At 45.2% G+C, this 25,883-nt stretch overlaps 1 protein-coding gene across 1 annotated transcript in view; it reads right to left on the reverse strand.

Annotated features, from left to right (window-relative positions):
- Positions 1–25,883, reverse strand: part of COL22A1 (collagen type XXII alpha 1 chain) — a 900,581-nt gene that overhangs the window by 491,479 nt on the left and 383,219 nt on the right. The window contains exons 6-9 of the mRNA XM_069220797.1: positions 16,008–16,131; positions 14,476–14,751; positions 11,612–11,692; positions 7,993–8,106 (exon numbers count right to left, since the gene is read on the reverse strand). Of these exons, the coding sequence (XP_069076898.1) occupies positions 7,993–8,106; positions 11,612–11,692; positions 14,476–14,751; positions 16,008–16,131 (595 nt within the window). The remainder of the gene's footprint in view (positions 1–7,992; positions 8,107–11,611; positions 11,693–14,475; positions 14,752–16,007; positions 16,132–25,883) is intronic.

Consider the following 25,883-nt stretch of genomic DNA (forward strand, 5'->3'; position numbering starts at 1 on the left):
AGGGGCATTGTTGGAGAGGATATTATTTGGAGCGATGATACAATGGCAGAATAAAGGCACATGGTGAGGGAGCAAGACCCAAATAAGCTAGCAGGGGGCAGGTTGCACTGAGAGGGTTGGGGCGACGGCTGCTGAGGGTTAGGCAGCCTTCAAGGGCCCGGCCACAGCATTGTTGTATTGGATTGGCGGGAAGGTTGAAAAGGGGGAAGGCAGTGCGGGTCTGTGGTTTGAGGAAGAAGCAGGTCAGATGAAGGGGTGTGCAGCCAGCAGGGGAGACTCTATTCCAGGTCAGCCTAGAGCGGGGTGAACATGGGAAGGAAGGGTTGAGAGGACAATCAGTCAATCAATCAGTATTTGTAAAGCACGGCTACTCACCCATGAGGCTCTCAAGGAGCTGGGGGGAAGGGAGCTCATCCATAGAGCCACATCTTGAGGTTACTCCTGAAGATGGTAAGCAACTGGCTTTGTCTGAGGTGCAGTGGGAGGTTGTTCCAGTTCTTCGCTGTAGTGTAGGAGAAGGATCATCCTCCAGTGACGGTTTTGCAGATGCGAGGGATGGTGTCCAGGGCCATCTGGGCAGAGCAGAGGGATCTGCCAGGGGTGTGGAAGGAGACACAGTGGTTCAGGTAGGCTGGTCCTGGGTTGTGTATGGCATTGTACGTGTGGGTGAGAAGCTTGAAGGTGATTCACTTCTCGACCGGTAGCCAGTGGAGGGTCCTCATGCGTTGGGAGATGTGTTTTCCGCAAGGGAGGTCCAGAATGAGTCTGGCGGCATTCTGGATGAGTTGTAGTTTTTTTATGTTCATGGTTGAGGTGCTGGCGTAGAGGGCATTGCCATAGTCAAGCTTGCTAGTGACTAAGGCGTGGGTGACTGTCCTGCAACAGTCTGCTAGGATCCATCTGAAGATCTTCTGAAGTTTGCGGAGTGTGTGCCAGTAGGAGGAGGCAATAGAGTTTACCTGGTAGGTCATGAATAGGGAGGAGTCAAGGATGATTCTTAAGTTGGGGGTGTGCTCAGTCAGTGCAGGGGGGGCGTTGAGGGATGTGGACCCCCAGGAGTCAGCCCAAGCTGCGGTGGTGTTTCCGAAGATGATGAGCTCAGTCTTGTCGGAGTTGAGCTTGAGGCAGCTTTCTGTTGTGTGTCATCGGCAAATGACACAATGCTCATACTGTGGCTTCTGACGATGGCAGCAAGATGGGCCATGTATACTTTGTGTGGGACTCAGTGAGGATCCTTGGCGGACTCCGCAGTTGACTCCTGTGGGTCTGAAAGTGTAGAGCAGGAGTCTGACCCTCTGGGTCCTCCTGGAGAGGAAGGAGTGGATCCATTCCAGGGCTCTTAAATGGATTCCTATGTCATGGAGTCTGGTGTGCAAAGTGCTGTAGGAGACCATGTCAAATGCTGCTGAGAGGTCGAGGAGTATGAGTGCTGCGGTGTGGCTGCGGTCTAGGAGTAAACTGATGTCATCGGTGGCTGCTAGGAGGGCTGTTTCCATGCTGTGATTGCTGCTGAATCCGGAGTGGGAGCTGTCCAGGAAGTTGTTGGCATGATGAAATTCCATAGTTGTGGGTTTATTGCTTTCTCCAGTATTTTGGCGGGTTAGGGTAGCAACGAGATGGGCTGGAAATTCTTATGGGTCTGCCGAAGGTTTCTTCAGGAGATGGCATGTTTCAGCGTGCTTCCAGTCCTCTGGGAAGGTGCCCATGTTAATGGAGCAGTTGATTGTGTTCTGGAGCTCAGGGCAATGGATGCCCTGGCTCTGATGTATATGTGGTGCAAACAGGGATCCGAGGGGGCTCCGGAGTGGGTGCTGTTCATGAGGTTGACTGTTTCCTCTGTGGTAAGCGTGGACCAGCTGTGGATGGTCTGTTTGGGTTCTTTGGGGGGGGGGGGAAGTGTTGGTCACAGGTTCCAGTGGCAGGATTTTCCGGGAGGAAGCTGTTGTACATGTATGGATTTTGTGGTGGAAAAAGGAGGCGAGTTTGTCGCAGAGGTACTGTGACCAGGGGATGCTGGTGGATTCAGAGGGGGGATCTGTGAACTCATTGATGACTGAGAGAGTTCCTAAGGGTTTTCTGTGGAGGAGCTGGTACGCTCCCGAAGCACGTCCTTCCTAGTGTTCTTGATTTTTCATCTGTGGGCAGCCGCTGCGGCTCTGAATGAAGCGAGGTCTTTACTGGTTTAGCTGTTACTCCATGTTTTCTCTAAACGTCTGCTGGTACGCTTTGATTCTTGGAGTTCAGTGGTGAACCAGCTGGCTTTCTTGGGTACGCATTTGGCCGATGTCAGATGGAGAGGGGTTAGTCTGTCGGTGCATTCGGTGATCCAAATGTTGAGATTGTGTGCTGCTGTGTTGGCGTCGTCGGAGGGAGGGATTTGGTGGGCGATGAGGTGAGTTGCTCGTTGGTGATTTCATTCCATTTCCTGTAGGAGGTCCTGGATATGCAAGTGCGGCTGCTGTGTGCAGTGATTTTGAAGTGTATGCAGCAGTGGTCGGTCCATTCTGGGGTGGAGATGTCTCGATGGTGGTATGGTTGTTTGAGGAGAAGATGGGTTCCGGTGTGTGTCCTGTGATGTGTGTGGGTACAGAGACCAGCTACCTGACGCTGAGGGTGGTGAGGTTGTTGAGGAGAGCGTTGGTGTTTGGGTCGGTGCGGTCCTCGAGGTGGAAATCTAGGTCGCTGAAGAGGTAGTCGACTGGATGGGGTAGCGATGTCTATGATGTCGTCTATGAAAGCTGGGAGGGGGGCAGGTGGTCTGTACACCATGGTGCCGCAAATGGAGTTGTGGTTGGAGTGGACCAGGAAGTGAAGGTGTTCCATGGTGGTGCATTGTTCTTCTGGGACTTACTTGACACGTAGTGAGGACTTGGGTACGATGGTGCATCCTCCGCCCAGGCGGGAGTGCCAGTCCCTCCTTAGGATGCTGTAATCATCAGGAATGGCGATGGCGATGTCTGGACTTGCGGTGGGACTGGTCCAGGCCTCTGTAAGGAAGGCGATGTCCGGTCGGGCGGTATCGATCAAGTTCCAGAGTTCGGTGGCGTGCTTGTGGAGGGGGCGAATGTTGAGGAGCAGGCAGTTGATGGGGTTCTGGAGGTTGTTGGTGCTTTTGTGTGCGGAGAGTACCTTTAGCTTGATGAGGCTGGTGCTGAAGTTGCAGTTCCTGCAGGTGAAAGGTCCATGGGGGGAGATGGTGCAGCAGTTGCTGAGATGTCTGGTGTTGAGGCAGAGGGGTGTAGTTGGGGGGGTGCAGGGAGTGCAGGGTGCAGACTGGGGGGAGCAGATGGTGCAGTGTGAGGTGAGGGGTAGGTGGGGTCGGCTGCCAGATACCGGGGCAGTCCGGCTACTAATGAGTTAAGTACTAGCACTCCGGGCCTGTTCACCATTTTTAGAGGTAGGGGTATCTGGCAGTGGCGGACTAGGGAGAGCACAATGTGGCTCCACAGCCCACAGGTGAAGTGAAGGCAAGGCCCAGTGTGGTCAGCCGGACAGCAGCATTGGACGACAAAATCACTGACACACAACGGTCCTGGATGGCCTTGTCAGTGGAACAGTGGGAGGGTTCAGTGCAACCACTGGCACACTGCGACACAGGATGCAGAGTCCCACAGCAACAGAGTGGTCGGGAGGGCATGGTATGGCCCATCGACCAGGTACAGAGCAACGCACGAGTGAAAAGCTCGAATCGCAAGGTTGGTAGCAGGAGAAAGCGAATGCTAGGAGGGGGTTGGAGACACTGGGTGCAAGAAGTCTGGATTATGAGAGCTCGGAGAAAGGTGAATTGGTGGTTGAGGAGACACCACAAATGGGAAAGTGCGGGGGAACTCTAATTAGGGTGTGAGTTGTGTTTTTCAGGATACCCAAGCTGGTTGGCAGTGGGTCCGGAGGTGAGGTGTGCCAGAGAGTAGTTTAATGGCGAGCCAACAGGCCCCGGTATGGGCACTGACTCTGGCACCAGGTAAAGATATGTGGGGTGATGAAAAAGCCTCCAACATGGTGTCAATTGGTGTGCATGTAAGTGGGACAGAGAAGTCCAGAGAGGCTAGGCTTGGAGGAGCCTTTATGCCAACAATGCAGGAGTAGACACAGCAAAGACGCAGGCAGAGGCTAGGAAGAGCCCCGCAAGCAGAGGCGGGGGGATGGGCCTGGGTGACAGTAAGCAAGCTGGCACTATGAAGAGGCAAAAAGGGCCCACATGGGGCAGAAGGATGAGGTAGGAAAAGAGGCTGACAGAAGTGCAGGTGGGGACATAGGGTGGAAAGAGTGAGGGGAACCCTGATGGTCTAGAGAGTAAGAAGCTAAAGATCAAGAAGGTGCCCTATATGGGGGTGTCAAAGCTCTGGGCACACCTCAGGTTAGTCACTAAGGAGAGGATCTGGAAAGGAGAGTATGTGGCGATGCTCAAACTGCTATATCAGGGGTTGAGGGCCAAAGAAGATGCCCAGGAAGAAAAATATGGGATACCCAAAAGGCCGAAAAGTCCATGTGAATGGCGTGAATTGGACAGCAGCTTTCTTACTATACGCTAGTGTATATTGCGAAAAGCACCTGGGGCAATGGGCGGCACTGTTTATATATATGGATGTCATACGGAAGGCACAGGTGGCTTAAAGGGGGTATACCTGGGCCCAATATGACGATGAGTTCAGGGCCTCCATGGTGCTGGATCCCAAGATACAGTGGGGGGAGGTTGATTCTGACCTATGGTAGCATACCATGGGTTTCTTTAAATTTGGTAAGGTGAATTTCACTGCAAGTTGCCTATAGTGTATCAGCCTTTTTGAGGGCTGCCCCACCGGGGAGAAGTGGAGGGGGCCCTTAGTCCCTACCTCCCCCCGTTTGAGTTTGGTGGCACGGAAGGGGGAGTATGTGGTCGAGAGAGCTGATTTCAGGTTTTAACACAATGTTAGGAGGGGGTTTGTGTCAGGATTTGTTCGTACTGCATTTAGGTGGGCACAACCTAGTGGTAGAAAAGGGTTTCGCATTGATGTGGGCAGGGGGACTTTAAAGAGATTCACCAACAGAGGCCAAGGTGTTTCATACTATGGTCAGTGTTTGCTTCCAAGAGGAACTGGGAGGAGGCTAGGAAGACGGCTGTCATTGATAAGGGCAGGAGGAAGATAAACAAGGAGAGGCATAATTTTTGCAAGGGGTTTGGTACTGGCAGGACTGAGCAGGCAGACCTGCGGTATGATAGTGCAGGGTTCTTTGGGGGGATGGTGCCCATCTGCCAAATTATGGTATGAAGTTATATAGTCTACAATTGAGAGAGGTGTTGTTTGCCATGTTGAATATTCGGTAGTGGAGGCCAGGAGGGCTGGTGGGGGCAGATAAAGATTAACTAGGGCCTTTTTCTGGAAGGCGGTTGGCCCAAAAGTTGGCAGATGTTAGAAAATGTTTTTGTTGTTGACAGCCGCAAACCAGGCTGAAAGGGAACGGGTGGGCAAGCTCATACCTGGACAAAGCACGAATTTTAAGGTTCATTAGGAAGTTAAGTTAGTTAGAGGTCCAGTGAACCTAGATGGGAGGTATCAAATGCAGAAGATCAGCACAGGTGGAAGTAGAGACTTTCAGAATTAAGTGTTGTGGAAGGGAGGGATATTTAGGGGTGGGAGGTAGGTTAACACGGGTGAGAAATGTTCATATAGTAAGGGTTTTTGTTTTGTAAGCAAAAGGCCCATGGTTTGTTTATGTGATGTGTGCCTATTACAATAGAGCAGCCTGTTTCACACAAAACGGTGTCAGTCGTCTGTGCTGAGTGGCATATTATGTCAACAGTGGCAGACAAAGTGGCAATAAATGTGAGATCAACTATAAGCCTTGATTCTAGTCAAGTTTGTCAGAGAAGAATCCTAATGCCTGAGGAGTTCTGCTGATTTTGGATTTTACAAATCAGGTATGTGCAAATTTAGAATTATGGAAAGGAGTAGTTTAAGAGTAAAGGATCTCACTTTTTCAATACTTTCAAACTGATCACCTCATGAGTACGCCGAGACCTCTTCTGCCAACTAAAAAACTGAATTTGAGCTCCAGAATTCTCAGTTTGAAGAGGGCATCTCTTTTGGCTTCCTGAGTCCTTCTACCCTCCATGTGAAAGAGGACATCTTTTTGGGTGGTCTTCCTACATTGTTGGATTAGTTTTTGCTGGGATTATGGTTCTATAAGGTGTGATACAACCAATGAGTGTCATAGTGCAAATGGGTTACTTCCCTAATATGGTTACCCCATTGGCCTATTTACCTCTTCGATAACACCATTAGTTGACACAGGAAATGCACCATTACATGGAAGTTAAATGTCACGTGTTGTCTGCAGCTGATATTTCCACCAGCAAGATGAAAAGGTTGTGGGCTGATGTCTGTCATTTACGACACTGTTAAAGTGCCTGCCTCCTAAATGACACCTGCATTTTTACTTTAGCTAAACATTAAGGAATAGCATGCCCCTACAGTGAGCAGCTAGGAAATGCTCATCAGGCATACGTAAATCTGCAGTGTCTAAGGAGTACATACTGGCATGGTGTCTTCGCAGCGGTCGGATTGTAAACACATTTTTTTACAATGTTTGGAAAGAAAATTCTACAAATTTGCTCAAATTACCCTTTTTACAATTAACCAAAAATCTAGTTCAGTGGTGATATTTCATTTTTTTCTATCTCTAGTAAAAAAACTACTTTTAAAAACATAATATGTGCAGCCTAAAGCCAATCAGTATTAAACCAGTTCTGCCGATTGTCCTTCCCTTCGTTGATAGTAATTAGCTTCTCAATTATGGGTAAAAGATGTTTCGCAGGAATGTGAACACAAACCTTTAAAGACAGGGAGACCTTTGTGTAGTAGTCACTAAACCCTTATCAGAGAAGATCCATCTTGGAGGGGACAAGGACAGATAGCATCACAAACCTCCAGAGCAGCAGCATGCCATTAAAATACCACAAAAAGGCCCAAGTGACAGATGTTTTTAATCCTGTGAGACCTTTCAGACATTGGTCTCTTCCCATAATAGGATGGGAAGTAAAGTTGTTTCCAGATCAGGAAGAGGTGAAGTGTACTCGCTTCCAGAGGGCTGAATGTGGGAAGAAATATGGTGCTCCCGATATGGGAACCTGACTTTCACTATCTTAAATAAACACCTATGGGAAGGAAAGTGCTGAAAACAAGGGACGATGGTTTGGTGGGAATTAGACAGGTATTGGGCCTACAAAAGTCACAAATCACTGGCTATTTCTGTGGTGAACTGGTGCCCCACCACAATTCTGGACAGGGAAAAATTCAACCAGAAGGCTGGAGTGACTTCCGCTCCACATTTCAATCCAACAACTGGAACTGCTCTCCATGGTCAGTTGGTTAACCTCATGTAACTGCTCCAGAGACAGAAGAAGCAGATGAACAACTCAATCCTGTGTAAGAGAAGCGGCTTCCCAGCAGGGAGTGGACTGCACTGGATTCTGTAGAAGCCCTGGCTGGCAAAAGACCTGAACACTAAGAGCCTTCCCTGTAGAATTGGAGCTCTAAAGACACCTGGAGTAAGCTTCTCAGCATCAACAAGAGTTCAGACTTTGGGCCTTAGTGATTCCAGGTGAACTATACAGTGCAGACTCAAAAACCAAATGTGAGCCTTTCCATATTTTCCAGCCTTGTTTTTTTTCTCAATTTCCCACACACAGTAGAAGAGGCGCCTTCTAGATCGGTGCTGTTACAGAGTTAGAAAAGCACTACTTCACAGACTTACTGCCACACATAAATGCGGTGTTGTGCGATTATTGAAAGCAAATCTGCTGTCCCCAAATCTGCATAGGAGCTGGATAGCCTATGGTAGGCCCCAGTAAGTTTATTTCTATTTCTAATGCTAATTGCATTTCAATTGTGACCTAATACTAATCTACGCCTTTACTTTTTCACATTCATGACCCCCATTTTCCAAGCATTTGATTTTATAAGACAAGGACAGGTACATTGTTGGATTACCAAAGTAAGTATTGTGCTGTACCTTTTCATGTGGACACGCGGAGCAATTTATGGTGCTTACTGTTCCAATTTGTTCAATTCCAGTGGTAGGAGTTGTTGTTGGAGGTGGAGGCTCTGTAACAAGTGTCACCTGGCACTGAATACAAAAACAAAAAATACAATGACCTATCTTGCTTTTTACAAAAAAAATCAAAACTGTACTTACATTTGATGGGAATAGTCAGAAATGTATATCAATGTGTTACACAAACACAATTAGCAAGGCAAGATTGTGATCCAATGTCTCAGCGATGCTGAAATAAAACATAGCAGCTACAATGGTAAAAAATATGAGTGCTATTGCTTACATGATTTGGATATTGTGCTACATGTAATTCTTTATTGGCCTTATAGAAAACAAGTAATTATAAGTTAGAATAGTCAAATAGCTGCCGATTACTTTTATCAACTTCGATTTGTGTGGTCTAAACCAGTGGTTCCCAACCTTTTGACTTCTGTGGACCCCCACTTTATCATTACTGGAACCCAGGGACCCCCAATGAATCACTATTGTATTCCAAGGACCCCACCACTGAGTCATTACTGAAAGCTGGGGACCTAATCTGTTGATATTATTCCATTTTGTAAGCTGTTGACCCCCTGAAGAGGCTTTGCGGACCCCCAGGCTTCCCCATACCACAGCTTGGAAAGCACTGGTCTAAACCCTTTCTTCCCAATCTAGCCTAATCTATGGTTGTCAAAAGAATCAGTCTTAGATTTCTGGATTTATTGCCATATGCAATATATGGCTGTATTTCAATCCTTTTTTTCATATTTGGTGCACTGAGTAAAGCATGTGTCATTACATTTTTTAATTAACAGAAATGTGTTTACTTTCTTAGTCTATCCTTCCTCAGCAATGTGAATTAACTGCTGCTTCATCCCAGACTTCATGTAGAACTACTCTGGTACTCTCAGTTGTATATTAGGTGTGCAGTAATACAAATATCTTTTACTAATCACAAATGTGCTACTAAGTAGGTGCTCACCGCTTAGGCATGGTACTTTTGTGACCACTCCCGTTACAGAAGGTAAAATCTAGGAGTGCAATAAGTTATGGGTGTAAGTTACATACTGTTAATTCGCTCATTTACTCCAGTTCCAGAAATTTTCTCATGTGCTATCTATTTACTGCACCATATATTCACTTACATAGGATGGCTGTAAGTCTAAAAATTACGTTTGTAAATAAGGCCCTTTGTGTTTTGTCATGCAAATACAAGGGTTCAACGTCCAGAATTAAACCAGTGCAAATCTTTATCATTCAGACATTTTTTTAGAAATAGCTAACAATTTGGAAGAGGCAACAGAAAGCCAGTGACTTTTCACAAATCACAAAACAGACAAACACACTATCGAAAGGCTGGTCAGCCTTGTGTCCAAATCGAAAGCCTGATCTGCAATTGCAGGAAAATCCTCAAAAACTGAAAATCTCCATACTTAGTAAGATGTACAAACTAACAGTGAATACATGAAAGTGGCAAAAACATGCATTCATATATTCATTGCAGCTAGATATATGCCTTACAATTAAGCACGCAAGTGGCTAAAATTGACGAGGAGTATTTGCAAATGTATTTTACAATAGTAACTGCAAAAACAAACACACTTTGGCAAATGTTTGATCTGCAAATGTTCTCCAATTTTTGACCACCCAGCACTATTAAAACTGATAAGATATTGGTGATAATTTTAAAGAGATTCAACAGTCGCGGAGAAAATAATATATTTTGAATTATGAGGCTGCAATTACGTACAATGAGAATATGTATAGAAAGGACAGTAACACGGATACTAAAAAGGGACGCTACTGTTTACAGCTGCTTCCCCCACCTATCTTGATGGATGTCTATAGGTTCACGTTTTATTTCCACCATTTGCCATATGAGTTCAGTGTGTGCAGAATACAACATTTCACAAAAAAGACAACCTATGAACCAACGAGCAGTCAGCAGGTTAAGTGCAGGTGGCTGGACATTTGAAAAGATTTACTGGTTACTTTTTATTTACTCATTGCTGTATTAATTTACAAACCAGGTGAAACCTTTCGTCAAGATTTGTTAACCTGTAAGAATTGCAAAATAATAAAGCAGAACTCCCACAAAATGTGTTGCTTTATGTTGTATAATTTTCTTGCCTTATAATTTAAAGCTTGTTTTATATCTTGGTGGTATGTATATTCCATCCCAACGGCAACACAGTATACATGTCGTCAAGATAAAGGTCAGCCTGGCAAATTTAAAAGTGGGACGTCCTTAGGTTAAATTTTACGGGGGAGACCCCTGAGGGGTAAGGTCCATCAGAGGCAGACCTCTAAATCCGCCCACCTAATTTAGATGGGTGGGATCAGCGGTCAGTTTTCGCTGTCTGTCAACGCCAGGAAAGCCCTGGAGGTAACAGACAGTGATAGCTGCTAAAGGCTCCCCTATCTATGGGAGAGTACTTTTAAAAAATAAAATCCCGTTTAGGGATGAACCCCTGCATCAAACTGTAAACAACACTGACAGTAACTATTATGACATCGGTTCCTGCCAATGAGTTAGAAATGACTGCCAGCTTGTCGGTCATTTCTCAAGTAGGGAGGCGGCAACCTCGTCAAGGTGACAGAATAATTAATTCTGTCTCCTTGATGGAGAAACAGGCCACCTGCCTACATCTAAATTAGGCCCTAAATCAACCATGCAGCATAATCTGACTGTCCTCTGACGTATAATATCAGTGGCCATAATTATGATGCAATTGTAATATAGTAGACAGGACATTCATCTAATTTTTGACAGAGTACCCTGTCTGCCAAATGCTAAGTAAGACTCAACGTTTTTAAGGTAATAGGAAATATGTTGAGGCATTAACCTTAAAAGATTTATCAATGCTGAAGAGAGGGTTAACTAATACTGCCTTAGTAGTCATTCTGACACGTGGCCCTTCGACTGACTTTGGATGTCCTCTTTGAGTAGTCAACCAAGAAACATGCAGATATTGAAACCAAAGGACAGCTCCTCTGGGATGAATATATTTTCTCATACAGACTTTCAGGGCGCAAATATATGATGGTTTAGGAAAAGATGTCTGTGGAAGGACTGTGTCAAAGATTTTTGAAGAGCCGCAGAATTTTTGGGTAGATTGTACTTACCATAACCATTGATCATCACGTGTACTGTTGTTTTTAATTCATGTTTAGCAAACATACAGTTATAATACTGCAGGTTGCCAACAACATCAACTGTCATAGACAAATTTATAGTAAGTAGAATAAGGTGAATTCTGAGGAAAACGATAATTTAAGTCTACATTTCTTGTGATTTAAAGCCTTGACACATGTCTTTGTTTTTGGTCTCTCTAGTCTTACTTAATGCAGCAGGGTATTTATGACAGCACAGAAATTAGCTACCTTTAGCTGTCCATTGATATCTACTGTTAAAATAAACCTTAAACACTCCAACATTTTTTTCTGAAATTCTATGTATCCTTTCCTTTTAGAAGACAGCTAAGAAGAAAAGGTTTGTGTTTGATGTCCATGTGCAATCTTTTAAACCATTTACATAATTGACAGAGAAATCAACATCATTGACAGAGAAATCAAATGACGTAGAGGTACTTACCGGGCCATTTGGGATGTCACAACAGGTTTCCAGATCTCCATGGCGAGAGTCACAGTAAATAACAATGCGTTGGAGGTCAAACTATAAAGAATGCAGAATCAATATGGTAAGTATAATAAGTCTTGCTGTAAGGAACATAAAATGTTGATCATTAATGAAAACAAAATCTTAACTATATTAGCCTAACAAAAGATCCTCTATGGATTACAAATGCCATGCACATTCATCCTCAGATGAACAAATGCAAACATTTCTGTCTTATAAAATAATAACATTCTCAGCTACTTCACTGCTTAATGTTTAACCTCTTTAGATGTAAATGAGGAGAACCGTTGATTCGGAGACATAAAATACCATGGCTTGTCTATGATCTTAGACAGAGAAAGCAATGCTTGCTGAGTACGGAATGGGCTCCAATGTTAAGTGCACTACTGAGGCCTTAATCTCACAAGAACGGTGCCTTTGTATACATAAACATATGCATATGACTATTAGAGAAATATGAAGTTTAACCTGATTTATGGATGTGCCAGGCAGGTATGAGGGAACATAAGGGTTTTTGTAGCTTACTTGGCAGTCGTGTATGTATATATATATATATATATACATATATATATATATATATATACATGTATGTGCCATCAGTATAGTGTGAATCTTGATGAAAGGCAGGAGAGCAGAGGAAATGTTCAAAGGAAAATATACAGTCAAATTGAAATAAGAAATATAGTACGTTTTTGAGCAGAACTGGACTGGTATTGTGTTGTGATATGGAGCTCTCTATAGAAGGGTGTTGTTAACTTCTTACTAAACTGAAGAAGAGTAGGAGTGGTCCTGATGGATACAAGGGGGTTGTCCTAGATCTGGGACACATAAATAGAGAAGACAGATTTCCTTATTTTCTCTTTTCTGCACGTCTTTGTCACTAGTCTGATAGGGATGTAGCTGTAGAGGCTGCATGTGGCTTGAGAGGCACCAGAGATGGTGAGTTAGAGAGTCAGCTGGTCGTGATGACTTTGTAGATGATGCAGCTGGTTTTGGAGACAATACAGAAAGGAGAACCAATGGAGTTCCATCCAGGTAGCAGGGATGTTGTCATATTGTATCAGGCCCTTGATGAGTGATGAGGCGTGCTCTGGAGTGTAGGATGCTATAATGTGGGTGGGGGGGTCAATCTAGAGTCTTGGAGTCAGTGGAGCAAGGCATTACCACCATCTAAATGCAAGGCTGTAAAGGACTGAATGAAGTTCTCAAGTCACATTCTGAGAGGAACAATTTCACTTTCTTTAGTAAGAAAGTGCAGCTCATGTTGTTGAGTCAGTTTTCAAATAGCTATTGGGTTTTGGAAATAGCAAGTTTTGCAAGGGTTGAGCATCAAGTAGGTGCTGACATCTAGTTCGAGTGGAGGTATAGCTGGTTCTTGAGAAGCTGGAGAAGGAGGCTTTTAGGTAGATCTGTGTATTATTGATGTATTGGTGAATTGTGATGCCTTTGTTGGAGAGTAAAGTCCCAAGGAGCAATATGTATAGACTAAAGAGGATGGGAGTGGGGGAAAATATGGATAGCTTGTTGGGCTCCTCAAGTGATAAGGAGCTAATAAGACATGGAGATGCCAACATGAATAAACTTCTCTAGGGTAGACAGCTAAAATGACAACCAGGGAAGGATATAGCAAGGGAATCCCATTAAAGATTTTGAGGTGTGGGTGAGGGTTTGATAGTTGGCAGTGTTGCAGGAAGTTCAAGAGTGCAGCAATACCAAGAAGGAAGTACAATCTTTATCTGTAGTGAGTAGAACATCTTCTGAGATTGGTAAAGAGGCCATCTCTTGGCTGTGGCATAATCTATAACTGGACTGGCAGTCTTAAAGAGATGGTTGGTGTGGATGTGATCTTTGAATTGAGGTAAATTGTATTTTCAATGATATTGCTAATGAAGGGTAGATGAGTAAGGGCTAGTAGTTGTTCATCTCATCTGGGTCTGGTGTGTTTTAGGAGTGGGAGGTTCAGGTCTGTTTTAAAAGCTTCTGGAAAGATGCCTTAAGAGAGGAACACTAATAATGCTGAGGAATGGTGAGAGAGTTTGTCCAGAGAGACTTTTGATGACATTGAGTGTAAGGTATCACCTTCCTAAGGAGGTATCTTTTAAAGAGATGAGTATATTGATGAGATAAGTAATAGACGTGAGTTTCAAGGCTGATAATTTTAGGATCATCTGCTTAGGGATGCATGTAAGAGGTAAACAGGCCTGGTGTTGTTGATGAACGTTTTGTTGTTCTGGATGTTTTCACTGAACAACTAGATGGCATTATACTTTTCTGTGGAATGTGGGATAGGATGGTCAGGCAAGGGGTCGACGCAGAGCTATATTAACTTTAAGAGTGTACTGTTTATGTTGAAAGCTTGTTTGATGTGTTGAGGAACCTCAGCAGTGTGAAGTCAGGTGTTCTGCTTTTATTCCATTTTTGTTCCTGTCTGTGTCTGGAGAATTTGTTGTTATTGAGGCCTATAGGGCACAAGAGTGTTAAAGAGTTCAACCTGCATTGATCTTTATATGGTTCAAACTAATTTTACTTTCACATGAAAAAACATAAACCATAACGAAATGTGACACACTTCTGTACTAACCATACATAATCAAACACAGCAAAACAACCACTCAAGACAGATGGGTGGAAATCTCAGGCCAACATGAAAATGATGTCCAAATTAAAAAAGCAATTTAGTACTAGACTAGTAGTGGAAAATAGCATACACATGCTCAGATCATAACAACACATACCATAGATTTGTTGTGCCTTTAAGGCAGAAGATACAAACGTCTGGCACTAGACTTGTGATATCTCATAATACTGTGTGCACTTACATCGATAGGTATGCTGTCATAAAGACGTTTGCCAATCACAGTTTTTCCCTGGATGTCAATGTTCTCTCTTTCTTCAATTGGTACAGTCAAAACCAATTTACAGTCGATGTAGAGGGAGACAGACTTGGCTTGGACACTCAGGGCGATTTTGTGCCAGTTGCGGTCAAACAATTCGCTGACTTTTGCATTGCGAAAGACAGCTCTCACTGCATCCCTTGTCACTCCTACAGCGCTGTATTCCAATGCTTTATTTTCTCCATCCAATCTAATGGACACCTAGGTGGGAAACCAGAAGAAACATTAGCAAGTGCTTAAGGATGATGTCTTTTGAATACACATTCTCACAGTATTATGTTCTCACAGTACAGATTTTTCACAGAAAGAATGTTGGCAGAATGAGTCTTTTCACAAAGGGGTGGATGATATTCTTTGAAGAATTTAAAAAAAGAATTGTAGACCCACAGTAAAATATGTTGATGCACATATGCCTTGCAGGATGATAACTAATAGAGGATTGCACATAGGATGCAGATCGGTGGAATTCAGCAATTGGCCAGAAATCTGTTTTCTCTCCAAGAGAAATTTATGATCGCGTGGCCAGGTGATTATGCGCTACTCTGTCTCTAAACACTATGCACATGATCCCAAGTTAACATCACCACACCTCCAATTATAATTAGATATTTTACTGCACTGTTCTCATTAGTATGTGCTACAATTGAACTAATTAATATAACATATGATGAGCTTTTCAGATTTCTAATATTTTCCTGATGATCATTGTACAAAACTCTACGTTGGAACCTGGCCGAGGTCAGCCTGTATTTGTGAATATTGCAATCAACCTATTCAAACTAGCTTTCAGGGCTTTTGAGGCCCCAACATTTTCAGGAATGCAACACGTATAAATACAATTTAGTCAAAAGGAAAAAGCAGATGGCCTCTAAGCAGGCCCACATATATCCTCGAAATCTCTAAAAGGGTGTTACTCATGCCTTGTGAATAGCTGTCGCTTTTTCGTGAAGGGGGAGATGTAAGTTTAGCCCAAACCATTCCTTTTCTGTGAGTATGTTGCTATACCTCTGTTCTCTTAGCAGTTTCAGATCACATAATATGTAACAGACAACTGTGCTATAGCTTTGGCGTTAATAATTTGGTGGATCATCAATTTAGTGGCATTGTAATCATTTGTGGATTCAAGTGAAGACTGAAGGTGAACAGAATAATATTAATAACTGTCTATGTGTTATCGATGTAATGTTTGTAGAAAATAAAATGTTTGTGAAGCGAAAAGAGCTTGGGCCTTGTAGATCTGCTGCAAAAAAATATTTTGTTCAGTAATTGGCATCTTCCAATCAAAGCTATTCAACTAGGGCACATTAAAACAAATGGTATTGCAAGAGACCCTTGTTTCAAAAACAAGTGACAACAGGAACAATAGCAGTTTCAATTGTTTGATGCATATATTGGTTATATGACACAACCGTTTAAAGAATTATAGACAAAGGGAAAACTCAAAACCCATCCAGTACCTGTGGTATTCCGTACTTGTCAATAATCTGCCAGATATACCAATCTTCTCTCCTGGAAGCTTTTCGGAATCTGAACGTTGCCACAAAGGCATACTCATCAGGTAAGCCTTGAGGAAAGACGTCCCTAAAGCGAAACAAGTATTTAAAGAAGAGGTAACAAGCTTTACACATTCATTTAAAATCATAGCTAGGATTTGTCTGCTACTCATCTGTCAGACCAACACATGTTCATATGTTTTAGGTACTTAGACAGTGAAACCAACTGGAGCCAGATACATTTAGAAGGTTGGTGAGTAAAAGAGGTACAATGCTTTGGAGGTAAAATAGCTCATTTTGAACTTTATTTTGGCCTCTCAATTGGTAGGTAAGGTAAGTCGATGATAGGATCCATATGGTCAGATTTCCCTTTGATTTTGTAACGGAGAATGTCTTTGAGAGGGCTGAAAGCAGGATTTGTGAGTCAGGCTATGTTAGAAATGGGGTCTTTGGTTGACAGTCAAGTTACCCCCTGTTCAAGCAATGACCCTCACTCTAGTCAGGGTAAGAGATAATCACCCTCAGCTAACCCCTGCTTAACCCATTGGCAGCTTGGCAGAGCAGTAGGCTTAACATCAGAGTGCTAGGTGTAAAGTATTTGTACCAACACACACAGTAACTTAATGAAAACACTACAAAATGACACAACACCAGTTTAGAACAGTAGGAAATATTTATCTAAACAAAACAAGACCAAAACGATAAAAATCCGACATACACAATTAAAGTTATGAACTTTTAAAGATTAAACTCAAAAATAGCACTTAGAAACACAAAATGCTTCGATGAGGTGTTAACACGGCATCGTGACGGAGTCGTTCCCAACAAGCTGACACCAGTGGCGCCGGACAAGGAGTCGCGTAGACCCCCAAGTACAGTACCTTTGGTGAAGAGTGAAAACAAGTCGATGCGTGAAGTTTGGGATTGCGGTGTCTGTGCGAAACGTTGAATCCGCGCACTTTGAGCGGCGTCGGTCACGACATGGTGCGGCGACTGCGAAGATCACGGAGTCGGGTGCAGGCAGCTTCAACGGATTCAGCAGCGGCGTCGGTCCGAAGTTGATTTCCTTTGGTTTCAACCAGCTTTCCTTTCTAGGGCCCAGGGACTGGATAGGGCACCACTTGTCAGAGCAGGAGTCTCTCCAGAGACTCCAGGTGCTGGCAGAGAGAAGTCTTTGCTGTCCCTGAGACTTCAAACAACAGGAGGCAAGCTCTAATTCAAGCCCTTGGAGATTTCTTCACAAGATGAAAGGCACACAAAGTCCAATCTTTGCCCTCTTACTTTTGCAGAAGCAGTAACTGCAGGATAGCTCCACAAAGCACAGTCACAGGCAGGGCAGCACTTCTCCTCAGCTCTTCAGCTCTTCTCCAGGTAGAGGTTCCTCTTGTTTCCAGAAGTGTTCTAAAGTCTGTGGTTTTGGGTGACCTTCTTATACCCAATTTCTCCTTTGAAGTAGGCCTACTTCAAAGTAAAGTCTCTTTTGAATGTGAAATCCTGCCTTGCCCAGGCCAGGCTCCAGACACTCACCTGGGGGCCAGAGACTGCATTGTGTGAGGACAGGCACAGCCCTTTCAGGTGTAAGTGACCACTCCTTCCATCCCTCCTAGCACAGATGGCTCATCAGGAAATGCAGACTACACCCCAGATCCTTTTGTGTCACTGTCTAGTGTGAGATGCAACCAGCCCAACAGTCAAACTGACCCAGACAGGAAATCCACAAACAGGCAGAGTCACAGAAATGGTATAAGCGAGAAAATGCTCACTTTGTAAAAGTGGCATTTTCAAACACAGAATCTTAAAATCTTCTTTACTAAAAGATGTATTTTTAAATTGTGAGCTCAGAGACCCCAAACTCCACATGTCCATCCGCTCCCAAAGGGAATCTACACTTTAATCAGATTTAAGGGTAGCCCCTATGTTAATCTATGAGAGGTACAGGCCTTTCAACAGTGAAAAACGAATTCAGCAATATTTCACTGTCAGGACATATAAAACACATTACTACGGCGGTCATTCTGACCGCGGCAGTCGGCGGTCGCCGCCCGCCAAGCGGTTCCCGCCGAAAGACCGCTCCGCGGTCAAAAGACCACGGCGGCCATTTCGGGTTTCCCGCTGGGCCGGCAAATGGAGCCGGCGGAGTTCCAGGGGTGCGACGGGTGCAGTGGCACCCGTCGCGATTTTCACTGTCTGCACACCGCCAGAAACAGGCTGGCGGGAAGGCGGTCGGAATCCCCATGGCGGTGCTGCAAGCAGCGCCGCCATGGCGGATTCCCTGGGCCAGCGGCAAACCGGCGGGAAACCGCCGGCTCCCCTTTTCTGACCGCGGCTTTACCGCCTCGGTCAGAATCGCCCAGGAAGCACCGCCAGCCTGTTGGCGGTGCTTCCGCCGCCCTCCGCCATGGCGGTCATGGACCGCCAGGGTCAGAATGACCCCCTATATGTCCTACCTTAACCATACACTGCACCCTGCCCTTAGGGCTACCTAAGGCCTACCTTAGGGGTGACTTACATGTAAGAAAATGGAAGGCTTGGGCCTGGCAAGAGGGTACACTTGCCAAGTCAAACTTACAGTTAAAACTGCACACACAGACACTGCAGTGGCAGGTCTGAGACATGATTACAGAGCTACTTATGTGGGTGGCACAACCAGTGCTGCAGGCCCACTATTAACATTTGATTTACAGGCCCTGGCACCTATAGTGCACTTTACTAGGGACTTACTAGTAAATCAAATATGCCAATCATGGATAAACCAATCACATATAATTTACACAGCGAGCATATGCACTTTAGCACTGGTTAGCAGTGGTAAAGTGCTCAGAGTTCAAAAGCCAACAGCAACAGGTCAGAAAAAATAGGAGGCAGGAGGCAAAAAGATTGGGGATGACCCTGCATAAGCAAAAAAGTCCAACAGGCTAGGACAGCATGTCTAAGCATGACAATAGCAGGGCATGAGGCAGTCTTGTATCTCTGGTTGATGTATTGTTGCATCACTAGGGGAGCCCACTAGTGGGATGCCCCAGGGAGGGGAAGTTCACTGTGTTCCCCTGCAGCTGTCTTACCATTTAGCTTGTCCTGACGTCTCGTGTTACAAAATGAATAAATAGAACTGGTAGGGTGGGCGTGGTTCAGTTGGGAGCTACAAGTATACCACATACCTGTGCCATTATTCAAGCACTGCACCAGCAGCACTCTACACTGGCAATGAGGAGGCCTCACTGATCCGTGCATACCTGCAGCATCCCCTGCCTTCAGCGCTGGCACTTCCAGTGTAGGACCAGCCTGAGTCACCTTTCTGCATCTCTCAAAGCCAGCCAGCACCCTGAACATCCACCTCATTCACCCAATGACCTGCCTCCTAGGCCAATAGGTCCTATTGGCTCTGCGGCCCAATCTCCACACCTGGAGGCCAGCCCTGAAAAGTCCAAGATGCAGGAGGCCTCACTGAAGCACGCAGACCTCTCCCTGCGTCCACACCTGTAATCCATCTGGAGCACAGGGGAGCCCCGCACAGCAGCTTCCCACGCATTGCTAGAGTGAGGCCTTCTACGCCCAAAGAGACTGAGGTGACTTATGCTCCAACAGGAGACCTCCCCTCAGCATATCTCATGAAAGGATGCTCTCTCTGCAATAATGGGCACCCCAAGCACCACCTGCAGACTTATGAGCCCAGTGTATGTGACTTTGAAGGCCCATTACGTGTTACTTTGATGGCTTCTTTGCATGCATTCTCAAGGTGGCTTTCCTATCAATCAGAACACCCCCAGGAACCATCTATAGACTTCCAAGGACCACAGCCAGCATTCCCAGGTGGCAGATGCCCAAGTGCCCACACCATCAGTGAACTATAAGGGCTGCACCTGTAGCAATACCTTACTTGGCAGCAATACCTTACCTGGCAGCAAGGCAGTGGATTCCAGTGGTCTTGGCGACAGCATCTGCTGCCAGCATTCCCCACCCAGCGATGGAAATGGTCGACCACCCCCGACTGCCTGCTCTGCCCTATCATGCAGGGCGGAAGTGTGTGTGGATGCAAGCAGAGTATGATGGTACCCCATTCCTTTCCTCAAGCACATCCATTGCCCACCATGTCTCCCATCCCAGGTCGGGAGTCAATCGCCGTCATTGGGCCACCATGGACACAAGACACTGGGTGTAAGGCAGGGTTAGAATGCCTTGAGCCCTCCTTTGAGACTGTGGAAGTCACTGATGAAAGCAAGCGGCCCCTAATACTTCACCTGGGTGGAGCTGACATCCATAAGATCTCCAAGTTTGTGGTCGAAGCTGGACCCCCACACACATACACGACTCTGAAGAATGGAAGCTGGGGACCTAATTTGTCAATATTTGTTAATATTTTTTAATTTTCTAAGCAGTCGCGGACCCCCTGAGAAGGCTTCGCGGACCCCCAGGGGTCCCCGGACCACAGGATGGGAACCATTGCTCTAGGGTTTAACTAGCCACCCTGCCCTCTCCCTTTAATAACCCTTGTTTCTCCCGTATGAGGGTGAATCACGCTTTATTACTTGTTTGGGAGAATTTTCAGTCATTAAAATTAAACAATTATTAAAACAAGTGCTATTAAGGAGGGACATAACCACATTTTATTTCTTGTTTGGAAGAATGTCCATTCATTAAAACTAAACATTTTTAAAACAAGTGCTATCAAGGAGGGAGGTAATACTAAATAAGACATCTATGCAGCAGTGTTCTGTGTTTCTATCACAGTACATGTAAAAGCACGCGGACACTTCAAAGAACTCTAAGTTACTTGTTTACTGCTTAGGATCTTCAGTGCGATCCCTTTGTTTTGTCCAAAACAAAATCACACTGTGCGGTGTCGAGCATAGCTTCCATTCTTATGTTTTTGGGGGTTGAGTGTGAACAGCTTGAAAAACACTACAGTAGCTCAGCTGCTGGAAAATGCAGAATAGAGCTTCTCGCGCACGCTGCGTCTCCACAGTTGTCCTGGTAGCCTTGCCTGCCTCGGCCTGGAGCACGTGCAAGCTCATCTGGTGCCGAAGGCGGAAGCCGCATACGGACAGTGAGCGGTGTCAGCAGTGACGGAGCAGCTATGAAATAAAGGTCAAATGAAAAAATCCACACACGCTAGGCAGGTGCTGTGTGGACTATGAGCCATTTGAAGGAAAAAGCAAACGATTTGTAAAAAAAAAAAAAAAAAAAAGACACAGCGTTAATGTTTCCATTTCTGTAGCAGATATCTCGAGGCTTTCGCATAGTCGTCATACTAAGCTGTCAGTGCCCCCTGACGTTTGAGAACTACCCAGCCTCGGCAGGTCAGGTACTTCAAATATACGTTTTTTTGGAGAATGGGATTAAATTAATGGATGAAAGATTGTAAAGCGCAGAGTACAGAGAAACATTGAATGAGTAGATATTTATCAGCTGTAGCTGAAAAACAACATGCCTGCATGAAGTGGCTTAGCGTCAACTCATTCATGGAACACACTTGGGCCCGTATTACAGTGAGGGTGCACTGCCCCCGTTTGTGCCACAGCACACTTTACAACAGGTGCTTCAGATGCAAACTGGTAAAGTGTGCCTTATTATGGGAAGTGCGCTGCCCTCAGGGCCCTCCTGCTCCAAACTTCTCCTGTTTCACAGTGCAGGTGGCACCTGCCAGCACTTTCAAGAGATATTAGAAATCCCCTTGCAGACAGGTGCAGTGAGTGATGGCCCTCGCCTGCAAGGGAATAAATGGGGAGGGCCCATAAGCTCCTCTTTCTCCCCTCAGAAGACTGCCTTTAGGAGACGCACTCTCGGTGTGCCACCTTTTTGTGACACACTTTCTGTGTGCCTCCTAATGGCATGCTTGCTTCTCAGCCAGTAACCATAATACAGCCTGGGCACAGAGGCAAAGTGATTACTGGATTTGCATGGAGTCAGGCCCCCATGCAAATGAGGGAACACTCTCTTGAGATAGCACTGGCACTACATATCCTAACGCTATCAGGATCACAGAAGGGGCCACACAAGTGTCTGCCGCCCCTTCTGTAATAACAAAGTGCCCCGTGGGTGCATAAAGCAGGTGCCCATGCCCTTTGCTCCCGGGCACTTTCTGTAATAGGGTCGATGGTTTTAAATAATTATGCATTTTTTCCAACAGAGCAGAAATCAGGCCCACATAGTGGTGCGGCAACAGCCATCTCCATGGAGGGTCAAAGGAAGGGGCCCAGAGGAAGATGCAAGACATGTGATGTCAGTAGTCCTGTGGCTACACCCTGAGGGAATGCCCTTTTGCAATAGTGCTGGGGCTACATATGCACCAGCGCTATCAGTTTTACACAAAAGGATCTGAACAAGTGTCTGCGGCCCCTTCTGTCATACCAAAGTGCCATGGGGGGATGCACAAAGCAGGTGCACGTGCCCTTAGTTCCCCCAGGGAGCTTTCTGTAACACAGCCCCTGGTTTTAAATAATTCTGCATTTTTTCCAACAGGGCAGAAATCAAGCCCCATGTGGAGAGGTGGGAACCGCCATCTCCATGTTGGGTCATTGGAATGAGTCCGCAGGAGGATGCAAGACGTGACGTCAGTAGGCACATGGCTGCCACAGCTATGCTTTAATGTGTATTTGTAAATGAATTATTTAATACCTAATTACAGCGCAAAGTGGAAAAGGGGGGCACCGGTGGCCTACAGCGGTGACCACTGAAGCTGTGGAGGGGCTGCGATAGGCATCAGGGAGATGACAGGAGGCCATGATGGGACTCTTGTGGATCAGGGCCGCACAACAGTGTCTGAAAGAAGAGCATCCACATGGGTAAGTGCAGCCATCCTCACTTTCCTTACACCCCCACAGGAGCTGAGAAGCGAGGCACCACCAGTAGACTCACCAGGAGCCAATGTTAATATGCAAGGAGGCAGTCTTGCCTCCGGGACCTGGGAACATGGGGTTGTGAAGATGGCACTAGAGGGAAGAAGATTAAAAGGGACAGGTGAGCACGGGAAGACAAGCTGAGCAGGCACCTTGAGCATATACAATGAAGAAGGGGGAACAGCAGGATGTGATTGACCTGTCAGGACAAACTATATCAAAATGGACAAGGAAACCCCGCCTCAAAAATAGACAGAAAAGAGGACTAGAGCGATAACATTGAGGACCACCAAGGAAACAGTTAAGGCTAGCGAATATGTTTACATTTCAAGGTACTGCAAGTGTAGGAAAGGAAATTGGGCAAGAGACCGAAAAGCCCATCTGATATAGACACATGGATGGTGGCATTCGAGAGTTATGCGACCATTTGTAAAAAACATTTAGAAAGCAGTGTAGTTCTACTTAAATGGGCATCATTAGGACAGCACATGTCAGTTTTGGTGGGCTAGGATGGATGAAACGTGACAAGTTCAAAACAAGGAGAGACTTTGATAGCATTACGTTATGGGAAATGGTGAGCCAAGAGGCTGATACCAGCGATTTACATAGCAAGCAGATTACTATTCATACTGCCCAGCCCCAGTACAAGAGAAGAATGGAAGTTTTAACAAGGGAAGTTTTTTCAGGGCAACATTTAGAGTCAGGTACGAGTGCTCTGAATGTGAAGCTAAGCACCCGCAAATGCAATCCTTCAGAGGACTGGGAGGTAAAGCAGTGGTACAAAATGGAACATGGGAAGAGGTCAGTACGCTGGTTAGATTGGAGGCACCTGAGCATTGCTGCATCACTACCCAGACAGGTCGGACACATCGAAGCTGATGAGAGGTATTGATGGAGGAACCTAAATACCATAAACTGGGCTGTGCATGAGATGCTGGACTGAACTTGAAGTCTTTAAAAGAAAAGTCACAAGTAGTGCAAGACAAACTGACAAAAGAAGACAAGAGGCCAATACAGATGAATACTTCACGTGTCCTACCCCGAAGGCAGCTCTGTCAAAGACTACACAACAGCGGAGGAATGTTCTGTGCAATACATAGGCATAGAGGAGGTTGTAGCCTTCATTAGGAGCTATGGAGTGGGGTCTGAGATGGGAAAAACATACATACATACAGTCATTTTTCAGGCTTCTGCTGATACAACTGACAGAAATGTATCTGTTTGGTATAATGTTTGTGGCGAAGTACTTTGTAGACAAGGAAAGGCCCATGGACAACTCTGTGGCAAGTCTGGCCTTTGATGCCTTCAGCAGTTTCTTGGAATGGATGGTTATTGTCAAACCTTACCACTGCATGCACCCTTTCAAGGTTGCCCTGCCCCAGGACTGGTGGGGCCCCAGTATTACAGCAGAGTGGAAGGAGCACCTTTAACAAGAGGACCTGGGTGCCAGTTACAGTAAGACCAGAGTGATTTAAGTGTGACAGTATGTACAGAAAAGGGGAGGGGGAGCCGTATAACTCTATGCGATCCTGGACATCTCACTAGTATTTTCATCAGGGATTCTCTAGAGTTATTGATCTATATTGATTAAACTGCTCAACAATAGAGACTGTTTCACTATTGGAGAGTGAAAATGTCATACTAAATTAAGCGCATTTAATTTCCTTTTACTCATAGTAGGATTGTCGCACCTTCAGCATATGTAAATCAAACATTGGACAAGAACATAAAATCAAAACTAACAAAACATAAGAACTGCTTTAGACCTTATCAAGTTATGTTGATATCCTACATTCCTTGTGTATCAATTCAATGTGGGTGTCGCTCAAGAAATGTTTCCAAATTGAATCCATACTTTCGTGTGGTCTAGGCATTGAAGATGCTGAGACCATACCTGCTTGGGACTCACTTTGTGGTTCAGACAGATCACAGACCCCTCAGATGGCTCATGCGATGTGAAAATCCCAAACTTTTGAGGTGGCCTATCTCCCTACAGGGAATGGATTATATGGTGGAACACCATCGTGGGTCAGACCATCCCGGTGCTGATGGTCTATCCAGGTTCTTCTGCACCAGTGAATAGAACTCCCAAGGGTTAGATAGTTCTCCCCACTTTCAACTGGAAGGGACACATGTTAGACCTGTCAGTCTTAGGGTTGTCTTTCCCCCAACTTTTTGCCTTTCGCCACCCTCATGACTGTCTCATGTTTTCTTCCTCATCTTTATTTATGTCTTTTTGCAATGCATATTTTTTTATTTTGTAAGCATTAAAGCATTATTCCTGGAAGTGCAATGTGCTTTCCCACTTTTCACAGAGTCATACAGCTTATTTATGTTGCTATCATATTATCTGGGATCTCTATTGTCACTTTAGTTCCTTCACTGACAATTGTGCTACTATACTCAACTCTACTCCACTCCTCTTTACTCTATTCCACTCTATGCTACTCCATTCCACGCTGCGCTACGCTACTCCACAAAGTGCCACAATACGCCACTCTATGCCTCTCTACTCCACTCCATGTCACTCTACTCTATGCCACTCCGCTCCACACAATGCCACTCTACATCACTCTACACCACTCCACTCTGTGGCACTCTAGTCTACGCCACTCCACTCCACACAAAGTCACTTTTTGACACTCTACACCACTCTACTTTATGGCACTCTTCTGAACTCACTCCACGCCCTCTATGCCACTACACGCCACTCCACATGACTCTTCTCCACCCCACTCTATGCCAATCTATTCTACTCTATGCCACTCCACTCTACTTGATTCTATGCCACTTTACTCCTCTCTCTTCTAAGCCACTTTATTCTATGGAAAACCACAAATTTTTAGCGTTGCTGAACAGCAGCCACGCTGCTGTACAACATGACTGTAAGAAATTGGTTTACTAGTTGAGAGGGGTGAAACCCTACTCAAGCAGCAACCACAACTCTTGTCATGGTGAGACACAAGGAAACCCGAAATTAAACTATGCTTGACCCTCTGGCAGC

Source organism: Pleurodeles waltl, chromosome 2_2 (genome assembly GCF_031143425.1).
Source record: "Pleurodeles waltl isolate 20211129_DDA chromosome 2_2, aPleWal1.hap1.20221129, whole genome shotgun sequence".
NCBI lineage: Eukaryota > Metazoa > Chordata > Amphibia > Caudata > Salamandridae > Pleurodeles > Pleurodeles waltl.